At 41.7% G+C, this 14072-nt stretch overlaps 1 protein-coding gene across 1 annotated transcript in view; it reads left to right on the forward strand.

Moving 5' to 3' along the window:
* GRAMD1C (GRAM domain containing 1C) overlaps positions 1-14072 on the forward strand; it is a 263253-nt gene that overhangs the window by 131673 nt on the left and 117508 nt on the right. The window contains exon 6 of the mRNA XM_082245479.1: positions 3959-4039. Within this exon, the coding sequence (XP_082101605.1) occupies positions 3959-4039 (81 nt within the window). The remainder of the gene's footprint in view (positions 1-3958; positions 4040-14072) is intronic.

A 14072-nucleotide genomic window follows, 5' to 3' on the forward strand; every position in this document is an offset into this window, starting at 1 on the left:
GAGCTACGTCCTGACATTAAATCCATCACTTCCCTTAGTAAAAGCAGCACACAAAGTACACAAAAAACACTGGCTAGGTACACATTTAACCCTTTGATCGCCCCTGATGTTAACCCCTTCCCAGCCAGTGTCATTAGTACAGTGACAGTGCATATTTTTAGCACCGATCACTGTATTAGCGTCAAGTGTCAGCGTCAGAATGTCCACCGAAATATCGCAGTCACTGATTGCTGCCATTACTAGTATAAAACAAAATACATAAAAATTCCAGTATATATCCCCTAGTTTTTAGACTCTATAACTTTTGGGCAAACCAATCAATATACATGTATTAAGATTTTATTTACTAAAAACATGTAGCAGAATACATATTGGCCAAAATGTAAAGAAAAATGTGTATGGATATGTTTTAGAGCCCTTTGACACTGAGGCGCTTTTCAAGTGCTTTGGCGCTAAATCGTTAAAAGAAAAAATAAAAGCCTGAAAAGCTCACTAAAACCTATTTCCATTAAAATCAATGAATCCTTTTACATTGGGGGGGGGGGGGGGGTAAAGAGAAATCCTGCAAGCAGCATCTTTGGAGCACTAAAAAAAGCACCTAGAGAAAAAAAACCCTCTCCATTGAAATGAATAGGAAGCGCCTTATAATCGCCTCAAAGTGGTTCTTGAAGCAGTTCTTGAGTCACGTGTCCTTAAAAAAAGCTTGCCGCTAATGCCTTGATGAGAAACAGCTGACAATGAATTAAAAACTGTTGATAATGGATGAAAAACGGATGACAACGGAAAAAAAAAAAAAGATGAAAACGCATGACAACAGATGTAAATGGGTGACAACAGATGAAAACGGATGACAACAGATATAAATGGGTGACAACAGATGAAAACGAATGACAACGGATGAAAAAGAGGATGAAAAACAGATGACAATGGATAAAAAAACAAATAACAACAGATGAAAAACAGATGACAACTTATGAAGAACAGATGAAAACGGATGACATCGGATGAAAATAGATATAAACGGATGTTAACGAATAATAATTGGATGAAAAAAACTGATAAAAATTGATGAAAATTGATAAAAATCGGATGATAGTGGATGAAAAACGGATGACAACAGATGACAACAGATGAAAACAGATGACAATGGATGAAAAATGGATGAAAAATGGATGACAACGAATGAAAAACCGTTGACGACGTCGGTGGCATAAGGGGGTGTGGCCTCCCGGTGACATCACCGGGAGGCAACGCCCCTAATGGCTATATAATAAGCTCGAGAGACCGGCATAATCACCAGGACAGCGTCGGAGGAGGACCATAGGAAGAAGAAGACCAGAGGAGGCAAAAGAGCAGAAGAGCAAAAGAGCAGAAGAGCGGAGGGCAGAAGAGCGGAGGGGAGAAGAGCGGAGGGGAGAAGAGCGGAGGGGAGAAGAGCAGAGCAGGAGAAGACCGGATGAAGATTTTTAATAAACTTTTCAAAACGTCTCCTGTCGTTATTTCCATACACTGCCTTTTATGGGGTGAATGGGTAGGGGTACAGTGTACCCCATACCCCTTCACATAGGGAGGGGGTCCTGGATCTGGGGGGCCACCCTTGTTAAAGGGGGCTTCCAGATCCCGATGAGCCCCCTGCCCGCAGACCCCCAAAACCACCGTCCAGGGTTGTGGGGATGAGGCCCTTGTCCTCATCAACATGGGGGCAAGGTGCTTTGAGGTGGGGGGTGCAGAGCCCCCCCTGCCCCAAAGCACCCACACCCCCCCATGTTGAGGGCGTGTGGCCTGGTATGGTTCAGGGGGTGGGGCCGCTCGCTCGTCCCCTCCCCTTTCCTGGCCTGCCGGGCTGCATGCTCGGATAAGGGTCTGGTATGGATTTTGGGGGGGACCCCACGCTGTTTTTTCCCCATTTTAGCATGGAGTTCCCCCTCAAGATTCTCACAGCGCAAGTCGCACCGCAAGTCGGATCATCCTGGTCCGACTTGCGGTGCGCCTTCCATTCAAATCAATAGACTCCCATAGGGAACCATTGATTTTGAATGGAAGAAAAAAAACGTATAACGTGGCTTAACGCACGTTAAGCAACGTTATTCAGCCTTTAGCAGCGTCAGACGTTTTTACAGCTTGACGCTGCAGCTCCAGAACGCACAGTTCCTGGGTTTTTTTTGGAGCTGTAAAATGCCTTTGCCACTTGGAGCTCCTAAAAGCTCTTTGTGTGCATGAGGCCATAGAATAACATGGATGGGCGTTCTGCAGCTGCAAAAAAAAATGTCTGACGCTGCTAACAGCAGCTCCAAAAATGTCCAGTGTGCATGGGGCCTTACTGTCACAAGGGATGTTTACATTACTTGTGGCATCAATAAGTGATAAATAAATAAAAAAAAATTGCAACAGTGTAAAAAAATAAATAAATAAATGAAATTAATAATTAAAAAAAAAAAAAATTAAAGTGCCCCCGTCCTCCCGTGCTCACACGCATGTTGGTCCCGCACACACGCAAACAGCAATCATCCCACGCATGTGAGGTATCACCACGAACGTCAGATCATGGGCAGCAATTCTGGCTCCAGACCTCCTCTGTAAATCTAAAGTGGTAACCTTTGCTTCATTCCAATATCCCAAACCTCCCTCCTCCTTTAACCTGTAAATGTATTTAACCGGTTGCCGACTGCGCACAGTATATTTACTGCGGCAGTCAGCCCCGGCCAGGCAGAGTGACGTAGATCTACGTCGCTCGCCTGTCACTGCTGTTAGAGTCAACAGCGGGCGAGCGTGTGCCCGCTGAGGCGCGCGCCCGCCTCGGCTCGTTCAGGGAGGAGTGCGGGCGTGTGACCGGCGGACCCGATGTCCGCCGGTCACTCACCGATCGTCGGTACAGCGGGAGAAAGGCAGAGCGGCTTATGTAAACAAGCCGCCTGTCATTCTCCCCTGTGTAAAAATGAAGATCAGACGGTTCTACTATGTAGAACCGTTGATCTTTGTTTTTACACCAATAGCCATGTCCCACTACAGTTAGAATCACGCCCCTAGGACACACTTAACCCCTCCCTGTCCAATACAATTAACCCCTTCCCTGCCAGTGTCATTTTTGCAGTAACAGTGCATATATATAGCACTGATTACTGCAGTAATGTCACTGGTACCCCCAAAAGTGTCAAAAATGTCAGTCTAGGGTCCGATCTGTCCGCCGCAATGTCGCAGTACCGCAAAAAAATCGCAGATCGCCGCCATTACTCGTTAAAAAAAAAAACACCAAAAATGACAAAAATCTTTCCCTTTGTTAGTAAACGCGATAACTTTTGCGCAAACCAATCAAAATACGCTTTTTGCGATTTTTTTTTTTTACCAAACATATGTAGCATAAAACAATTTGGCCGAAAATGTTAAAAAATTTTGATTTTTACATTTTTTTGGGGGGGAATTTCATATAAAAAAAGTGAAAAATATTGTTATTTTTGCAAAAATTGACGCTCTTTTTTTGTTTATAGCGCATGATCAAAAAATCGCACAGGTGATCAAATACCACCAAAAGAAAGCTCTGTTTGTGGGAAAAAAAGGACGTGAAATTCGTTTAGGTACAGCGTCGCACGACCGCGCAATTGTCCGTTAAAGTCACGCAGTAAAAAATTGCAAAAAAAAACCCCTGGTCAGGAAGGGGGTAAAATCTTCCGGGGCTTAAGTGGTTAAAGCCTCGCCTATGAACAGTAAAATTGACGTCATTTGTCGGCGTTGCACGAGCGTGCGCAGTTTTAAAGCAGCTGTATCAGCATTCATGATGGACTGAAGGGGGGGGGAGGGAATGACAGCTTTTGTAATTTATGAAACCCTTCCACGCCATATATGGCCTGGATTGCACAGGTTGATGGTTTTGACTACATTTATTATCTTTATATTTTGGTGGGTCGGTGTATTTACATTTTTTCTATGACTTTGTTAAAAAATGGCCTCCTTTTCCTTGCAGTACTTCTTCACTTCTTTTGCTGCCAGAGACAGAAGCTTCCTGAACATGTTCCGGATGTGGCAGAATGTTCTCCTGGATAAGGTAAGCCATCCCCGAAGTTGGGTTCCTGTTCTTCTGGCCTAAATGGTCCTTTGCATGAGACCCACCTAAGTAGAGACACCAAGAGACGTCTCCGTTCCTTTGCCCGCCTCTCCTCCAAGAACAAGACTCTGTCTTTCAGAGAGAGCTGCGTCCATGTTCCCCTGCTACATACTGTAGCTGCCAACTGTCCCGTTTTTGCCGGGACAGTCCCGGCAAATAGGACCCTGTCCCGGGTAATTTACTCTGCTACTTTGGCCTTAAGTTTGAAATTCCCTTTTCAATTTCCTGTAATTCTCTCTTTATTGAGTAGACCCTATAATCTAATGATAAGTAGGCGGAGATTAATTATGTGGAGTGGGCGGAGCTTCAGGGAAATGGGTGTGGTAAGTAATTGATAGCTTTGCTGCAAAGTGTCCCTGGAAATTTTTTTCAAATGTTGGTAACTATGCTGCTAAGGAGGCTTCAATAAATGAGACATCTGAGATGAGAATGAGATGTCAATGTGTTTCTTATTTTAGATCGTGTTTTTCTATCGTTGTTACATGTATCTATCTTCAAAGCAGTATTACCCCAAAAACAAAAAATGTTACTGTTTTAGATGGTCCATAATAGCTGCTGCATTCAGCCAAAAACTCCCGGCTGTGGGATGAGAAGGGGGGGGGGAGGGGGTGGGGTGCCAGAGCTAGGCAAAAGAACAGGACATACTCCATGCATCCTCTGTACTTTAGCAGGGCTGGCCCAAGATATTGTGCTGCCTGGGTCCAAGAATGAAATGCTGCCCCCCCTCCCCCCCCAAAAAAAAATTCACGCCCTCCAAAAGGCCCCCACATTCTATAGGACTATGAAAGCAGTCAGAGGGGTGTGAGTGTGTATGGAGTGACAGCAGGAGCAGGACAGAGCAGTAGACACTGGGCAGATGAGTGCACCAGGCTTTCTACTGTCTATAGTGCCACAGTGCCCTGCAGTGCTGCGGGCATGGTACAGGAGAATGCAGTGCTGCGGGCATGGTACAGGAGAATGCAGGGCTGCGGGCATGGTACAGGAGAATGCAGGGCTGCGGGGATGGTACAGGAGAATGCAGTGCTGCAGGCATAATACAGAAGAATGCAGGGCTGTAGGCATGGTACAGGAGAATGCAGGGCTGCGGGCATGGTACAGGAGAATTCAGTGCTGCGGGCACAATACAGAAGAATGCAGTGCTGTAGGCATGGTACAGGAGAATGCAGGGCTGTAGGCATGGTACAGGAGAATGCAGGGCTGCGGGCATGGTACAGGAGAATGCAGGGCTGCGGGCATGGTACAGGAGAATGTGGGGCTGTGGGCACTGTACAGGAGAATGCGGGGCTGCCGGCATGGTACAGGAGAATGCGGGGCTGCCGGCATGGTACAGGAGAATGCGGGTCTGTGGGCATGGTACGGGAGAATTCGGGGCTGCGGGAATGGTACAGGAGAATGCAGGGCTGCTGGCATAGTACAGGAGAAGGCAGGGCTGCGGGCATGGTACAGGAGAATGCAGGGCTGCGGGCATGGTACAGGAGAATGTGGAGCTGTGGGCACTGTACAGGAGAATGCGGGGCTGCGGGCATTTTACAGGAGAATGCGGGGCTGTGGGCACAGTACAGGAGAATGCAGGGGACGCGGGCATGGTACAGGAGAATGCGGGGCTGCGGGCACGGTGCAGGAGAATGCAGGGCTGCGGACATGGTGCAAGAGAATGCAGTGCTGCGGGCATGGTAGAGGAGAATGCAGGGCGGTGGGCATGGTACAGAAGAAAGCGGGGCTGCAGGCATGGTGAAGGAGAATGCAGGGCTGCAGGCATGGTGCAAGAGAATGCAGTGCTGCGGGCATGGTAGAGGAGAATGCAGGGCTGCGGGCATACTACAGGAGATGCAGTGCATCTTCTGTAGTATGCCCGCAGCCCAGCATAATGGCAGCTAGTGTGGCTGTGGACTTCCTAAAAGCGCCTTAGGATTTAAAAATGGCGCCGCCCGGTGCCAAAACGTCATTCCCGGAAATAGCCGAACGTGTACTGGCTTTCCCGAGCAGCGGCGGCACATGCGCAGTGTACATGTCAGGCCGGCCGCTGACTTTTTTTTTTTTTACTCGAGTACAAGCCGAGGAAGAGAAGAGGCGGCCGGAGGCCCCTCTCTAAGTGCCGCCTGGGTCTCATGGTCCCACCGGGTCCCATGGTAGGGCCGGCCCTGGCTAAGGGTAAAACAAATCTTAATGCCTAAGCACAATTTTGAAACTTTGTCATGTGTTAGTATAACTGTACATACAGTTAGGAAAAAAAGTATTTGATTCCCTGCTGATTTTGTACGTTTGCCCACTGACAAAGAAATGATCAGTCTATAATTTTAATGGTCGATTTATTTTAACAGTGAGAGACAGAATAACAACAAAAATATCCAGAAAAACGCATTTCACAACAGTTATAAATTGATTTGCATTTTAATGAGTGAAATAAGTATTTAATCCTCCATCAATCAGCAAGATTTCTGGCTTCCAGGTGTTTTCTATACAGGTAATGAGCTGAGATTAGGAGGACTCTCTTAAAGGGAGTGCTCCTAATCTCAGCTTGTTACCTGTATAAAAGACATCTGTCCACAGAAGCAATTAATCAGATTCCCATCTCTCCACCATGGCCAAGACCAAAGAGCTGTCAAAGGATGTCAGGGACAAGACTGTAGACCTACACAAGGCTGGAATGAGCTACAAGACTATCGCCAAGCAGCTTGGTTAGAGAGTGACAACAGTTGGTGCGATTATTTGCAAATGGAAGAAACAGAAAATAACTGTCACTCCATGGAAGATCTCACCTCGTGGAGTTTCAATGATCATGAGAACGGTGAGGAATCAGCCCAGAACTTCATGGGAGAATCGTGTCAATGATCTTAAGGCAGTTGGGACCATAGTCACCAAGAAAACAATTGGTAACACACTACACTGTGAAGGACTAAAATCCTGCAGCGCCCGCAAGGTCGCCTTCTCAAAAAAGCACATGTACAGGCCCGTCTGAAGTTTGCTAATGAACATCTGAATGATTCAGAGGAGAACTGGGTGAAAGTGTTGTGGTCGGATGAGACCAAATCAAGCTCTTAGGCATTAACTCAACTCACCGTGTTTGGAGGAGGAGGAATGCTGCCTATGACCCTAAGAACACCATCTCCATCGTCAAACATGGAGGTGGAAACATTATGCTTTGGGATGTTTTAATGCTAAGTGGACAGGACAACTTTCCCACATCAAAGAGACAATAAATGGGCCATGTACCATCAAATCTTGGGTGAGAACCTTCTTCCCTCAGTCAGTACATTGAAAATGGGTCGTGGATGGGTATTCCAGCATGACAAAGACCCAAAACACACGGCAAAGGCAACAAAGGAGTGGCTCAAGAAGAAGCACATTAATGCCCTAGAGTGGCCTAGCCAGTCTCCAGACCTTAATCCCATAGAAAATATGTGGAGGGAGCTGAAGGTTCCAAACGTCAGCCTCAAAACCTTAATGACTTGAAGAGGATCTGCAAAGGGAAGTGGGACAAACTCCCTCCTGAGATGTATGCAAACCTGGTAGCCAACTACAAGAAACGTCTGACCTCTGTGATTGCCAACAAAGGTTTTGCCATTAAGTACTAAGTCATGTTTTGCGAAGGGGTCAAATACTTATTTCACTCATTAAAATGCAAATCGATTTATAACTTTTTTGAAATGCGTTTTTCTGGATATTTTTGTTGCTATTCTGTCTCTCACTGTTAAATAAACCGACCAATAAAATTTTAGACTGATAATTTCTTTGTCAGTGGGCAAACGTACAAAATCAGCAGGGGGATCAAATACCTTTTCCCCTCACTGTATATAGCAGAGGGCGTGGTTTGTGGAGAAGCGTAGGCTGAGGCCATTCCTCATCTTCATGTCACATGGGCTGGCTGAGAAAGCTGCATCCATTCCATTATATTGCATGCGACTTTGTGGATAATAACAGTAAGATGCCGGCACCCCGTCTTCTAAGATCAAAGGGAAGAATCTCCTCTTTAGCTTAGAGTTGGGCTCCAAGCTTCACATTTAGGCCAAGGTATGGTATATAGTTACCTTGGTCCAAGCTGGAACTATGTAACTATATAATATCCACACCTGGAATTATTTTATAATTATATAGAATGTATTTATGTATTAAATATTTGATTCTGGGCTTGTCGATTCTTTTCTACATTGAGAAATATTTAATTGCGAAAGACACGGAATAAGATAATAACCTTTACTAAATGACGTCATAGCTTGCTCTGTGCACTGTGTATCATAAATAATTAGATAAATAACCATAAAACACCCATGAAAAGTGTCCTCCTGCTTCCTGATGAAGTCCTGGATGTGATGAAATGCGTAGAGGCGGGACTTCCTGTTACCATGTCAATTCTGAACGCTGGCTCCAAAGCGGCACCGAACAGCAGGGCTCATAGAGGTCATTCCAAGGGCCAGGGGAGGGCACCAAACTTGCGAGTGCCTTACTTTTCTATGTTATTTGGGGATTTTTAATAAAAACGTGTCATCACAGCTACTGCATCCAGGTAGGTTATACCTCGTTTTTTCAATTGGGCTTTTATTTCGTGGTAAATGGTAATAGATATCTCCGGATTTTTTTTTTGTTTATTATCGAAGGAAAACTGGCCCAAAATAGTAAAAAAATAAAAAATTTTTTTAAATTTAGCTGTATATTTCTTGTTACTACCATAACCTTCCACTAAAGAACAACCTAAAATAAATTCTCCTGCTCCAGACCTTTGCAGCGATTCCACATATGTGTATGTTAGTTGTTGTTTGTACCCCTTGTACAGAACAGAAACAATAGTGTGCATTTTCCTTTTTTTGTCCTACCTAAAACACACTAATACTAATTTAAAAAAAAAAAAAGAAAAGAAAAAAAAATGACCCTAAGGGCTCTTTCACACGGTCCGCCTCCGTAGGCGGATCCGTGCTGCTCAGCAGGGATCGATCCGCCGATCCCCGCTGAGCCGGCGGATGACAACTCCGTCTCCGCTTGCAGTGCGGAGAGGGAGGTGTCACAGCTCCCGCTGCTCTCTATGGGGGATCGGATGAGAGCGGACCGCCTGTCCGCTCTCATCCGATCCGATCCCTGGACGGATGGAAAAATAGGGTTTCCATCCGTCCGGATTTCACGGACAGGATCGGATACGGATGGCAGCGGAGGTGTCTCCGCTGACATCCGCTGCTCCATAGAGCTGCATGGAGGATCCGATCAGATCCGCCTAAAAAACTGACAGGCGGATCTGATCGGATCGCCCGTGTGAAAGAGCCCTAACACTAACCCTGGCACTGACCTAGATCAAACCTTGATCTAGGTATTTTCAATTTATTTTTTATTTTATTTTTTTATTATTTATTTATTATTGTTGTTGTTTTTTTTGCACTTTTTTTTTTCTCTGCAAGGAGAGAGAGAGAGATACAATGTATCTTTCTCCTCCACTTACAGAAAGTGAGGAACACGAGGGAGGGCTTCACAGTGACTGATCAATGTGGTAGCTAATCAGAGGCTATCCCAGCAATCAGGTGACCCAGAATTGGGAGTTCATGGTCCTGAACGTTCATACGGGGTTCTCATTGAGACCCCGTTCTCTGTGCTGGGAGTGCGCAGTGCGGCGTGCTTTTTTTGCATGTATGCAGCCCCACAGAAAAAAAGCCCACATCTGTGAAGCCACATATATGTGTTATGTATGGGGTTAATTAAGTTTTTCGGGGCAAGTGTAGCATGCGGTCAACAGTATAAGACCACATGTACACTAGCGCTTAGGCCCATGTGCGTCACATACTGCCATTTTCAGTTATCCTAGCGTACGCCCCACTCCTGTAACATACCAAGCCACAGCATTGAGGACGGGATCAGTAGTTCTATATCAGTTTTTGCAGATGACACAAAATTGGCCAGAGCAATAACTGCACAGCATGAAGCAGATATCCTACAGAATGACCTGGACAAAATAACGGAGTGGGCATTGACATGTCAAATGAGGTTTAATGTGGAGAAGTGTAAGGTTTTGCACTTGGGGACTAGAAACATAAAAGCACAATACACGTTAGGAGGGGAAACCCTTGGGGGAATCAAAAATGGAGAAAGATCTGGGAGTCTTGGTAGATGATAGACTAGGCAATAGCATGCAATGTCAAGCAGCAGCTGCCAAAGCCGGAAGAATATTAGCATGCATAAAGAAAGGGATGTATTCCATAGATAAGACTATAATCCTTCCACTTTATAAAACTCTGGTCCGACCGCATCTGGAGTATTCTGTCCAGTTCTGGTCGCCAGTCCTCAGGAGGGAAGTGTTGGAGATGGAGAGAGTCCAGAGAAGGGCAACTAAACTGATTTGAGGATTGGAGGACCTTAATTATGAAGAGCGTCTGCAATCGCTTGATTTATTCTCCCTGGAGCAGAGACGCCTGAGAGGGGAAATGATAGCAATTTATAAATACCTCAATGGTGATCTCAGCATAGAAAAAAAGCTATTCAGTCGAAAGGATTGCATGAGGACTCAAGGGCATACAATGGGGGGAGGAGGAGAAACGTTTTAACCTCAGGCAACGTGGGGGGTTCTTTACTGTTCGGGCTACAAGAGTGTGGAATTCTCTACCACAAGAGGTGGTTTCTGCGGGAAGTATGGTGGCTTTCAAAAGACTCTTAGACTTACATCTCAAGGATCAGAACATTCAGGGGTATGTGAGATGATTACAGCCACACACATCTACACAGGTTGAACTGGATGGACTATTGTATTTATTCAACCTCACCTACTATGTAACTATGTGGAGGACAGTGCTAGGACAAGATCATCAAGTGCCCAGGGCAAAGTGCACCCCCCTCCTTCATTATGCCAGAGCTTATGAGGAGAAGGGGGGGGGGGAGAGAGCACAGCTCGCACCTCCTCTCGGCTCTCTCCTCCTCTCCTTGCCGCTTACAGTATTGGGCTGACAGAAGTAGTGAAGCTGCTGTCACTACTCCTATCAGGTTTATAGTAGAAGGAACTTGAGGTGCCCTCATTCCTACAATGCACACTGATTCCAGGGCAGCTTCCCCCTGTGCCCACCCCTTGTCCCAGCCCTGGTGGAGGGTATCCTGCCAGAGTTCCCTCCTGGCGAAGCACTTTATCCCCATGTTGGTGATGTCTAAAACCCCTCCCCCACAACTGTGGCCCAGTGGTTGTGTGGTCTGTGCGTGGGGGGCTTGAAGGTGGTGTGTTTTTGCCTCGTTTTGAATTTATTTTAACAGGGAGCTGCGTTTTTGGGGTCATTTTCCTTTCCTGACGCCAATGCATGGCAGCGTACGAACCCTCCCCTCTGATCTTTGTGCTTTATACAGAGAATGGGGGAGGTTGCTCTCAGTCAGACTTTTATAGATTTAAACAGGTCCTGTGGGTGGATATAGGGGCGGAGCTATATCATGTGTATGCTGCCATGTATTGGCATCCGGAGAGGAAAATTATGGTAAGCATTTGATACAATTTTTATTTATTTTTTATTGCCTTAAAGTGTTTGTATCCTCAAAAAAAAAAAAAACCTGCAGGACAATGGCATAATGTACTAGTATGCATCACATACTAGCTCATTATGAAATACTTACCTTAGAAAAAAGCCCCCGACACGGTCGCCCGGTCGTCTCTTCTGGGTTCGGCGGCTTCGGCGCTGTGAGTGGCCGGAGCCGCCGGACCTCCAGAGCGCATGCACCACTGGTGTCAGCGGCTGCATGCAGGGCGAATATCTCCTAAAGCGTGCCGGTTTAGGAGATATTAATTTTACCTACAGGTAAGCCTTATTATAGGACTTATTATAGGCTTACCTCTAGTCTAGGTAAAAGTTAAAAAGCGGAGTATACTATCGCTTAAAATCACCTTTAGTTATTCATGTAATGAACACTAGAGGGAGCAAGATCTCTGATTCTGTTGTATTGTCCAATTCACAAATACAACACAGGGCCTAATAGACCTGCTAAAATGACAATCACTCATAATTCTCCATGAGCAATGTATCCACAATACCCACTAATGAATATAATTATAAGCGCTCTCAATTTATATATAGTTCTTCACCTCATATTATATTTAATACTGATTTATACAATAAGAACACTTAATATTATATATAATATTGATTTATACCATAAGAACACTTAGGATTATATATATAATACTGATTTATACCATAAGAACACTTAATATTGTATATAATATTGATTTATAACATAAGAACACTTAATATTGTATATAATACTGATTTATACAATAAGAACACTTAATATTATATATAATACTGATTTATACCATAAGAACACTTAATATTATATATAATACTGATTTATACCATAAGAACACTTAATATTATATATAATACTGATTTATACCATAAGAACACTTAATATTATATATAATACTGATTTATACCATAAGAACACTTAATATTATATATAATACTGATTTATACCATAAGAACACTTAATATTATATATATAATACTGATTTATACCATAAGAACACTTAATATTATATATAATATTGATTTATACCATAAGAACACTTAATATTATATATAATATTGATTTATACCATAAGAACACTTAATATTATATATATAATACTGATTTATACCATAAGAACACTTAATATTATATATAATACTGATTTATACCATTAGAACACTTAATATTATATATAATACTGATTTATACCATAAGAACACTTAATATTATATATAATATTGATTTATACCATTAGAACACTTAATATTATATATAATACTGATTTATACAATAAGAACACCTAATATTGTATATAATATTGATTTTTGCCATAAGAACACTTAATATTATATATAATATTGATTTATACAATAAGAACACTTCATATTATATATATAATACTGATTTATAACATAAGAACACTTAATATTATATATAATACTGATTTATACCATAAGAACACTTAATATTATATATATAATACTGATTTATACAATAAGAACACTTAATATTATATATATAATACTGATTTATACCATAAGAACACTTAATATTGTATATAATATTGATTTATAACATAAGAACAGTTAATATTATATATAATACTGGTTTATACCATAAGAACACTTAATATTATATATATAATACTGATTTATACAATAAGAACACTTAATATTATATATAATATTGATTTATACCATAAGGACACTTAATATTATATATAATACTGATTTATACCATAAGAACACTTAATATTATATATAATACTGATTTATACAATAAGAACACCTAATATTATATATAATACTGATTTATACCATAAGAACACTTAATATTATATATAATACTGATTTATACAATAAGAACACTTAATATTATATATAATACTGATTTATACAATAAGAACACTTAATATTATATATAATACTGATTTGTACAATAAGAACACTTAATATTATATTTAATACTGATTTATACCATAAGAACACTTAATATTATATATAATACTGATTTATACAATAAGAACACTTAATATTATATATAATACTGATTTATACCATAAGAACACTTAATATTATATATAATACTGATTTATACAATAAGAACACCTAATATTATATATAATACTGATTTATACCATAAGAACACTTAATATTATATATAATACTGATTTATACAATAAGAACACTTAATATTATATATAATACTGATTTATACAATAAGAACACTTAATATTATATATAATATTGATTTATACAATAAGAACACTTAATATTATATATAATACTGATTTATACAATAAGAACACTTAATATTGTATATAATACTGATTTATACAATAAGAACACCTAATATTGTATATAATACTGATTTATACAATAAGAACACTTAATATTATATATATAATACTGATTTATACCATAAGAACACTTAATATTATATATAATACTGATTTGTACAATAAGAACACCTAATATTGTATATAATACTGATTTATACCATTAGAACACTTAAT

The sequence above is a fragment of the Pelophylax lessonae genome, assembly GCF_965119305.1.
Source record: "Pelophylax lessonae genome assembly, chromosome: 2".
Classification (NCBI taxonomy): Eukaryota; Metazoa; Chordata; class Amphibia; order Anura; family Ranidae; genus Pelophylax; species Pelophylax lessonae.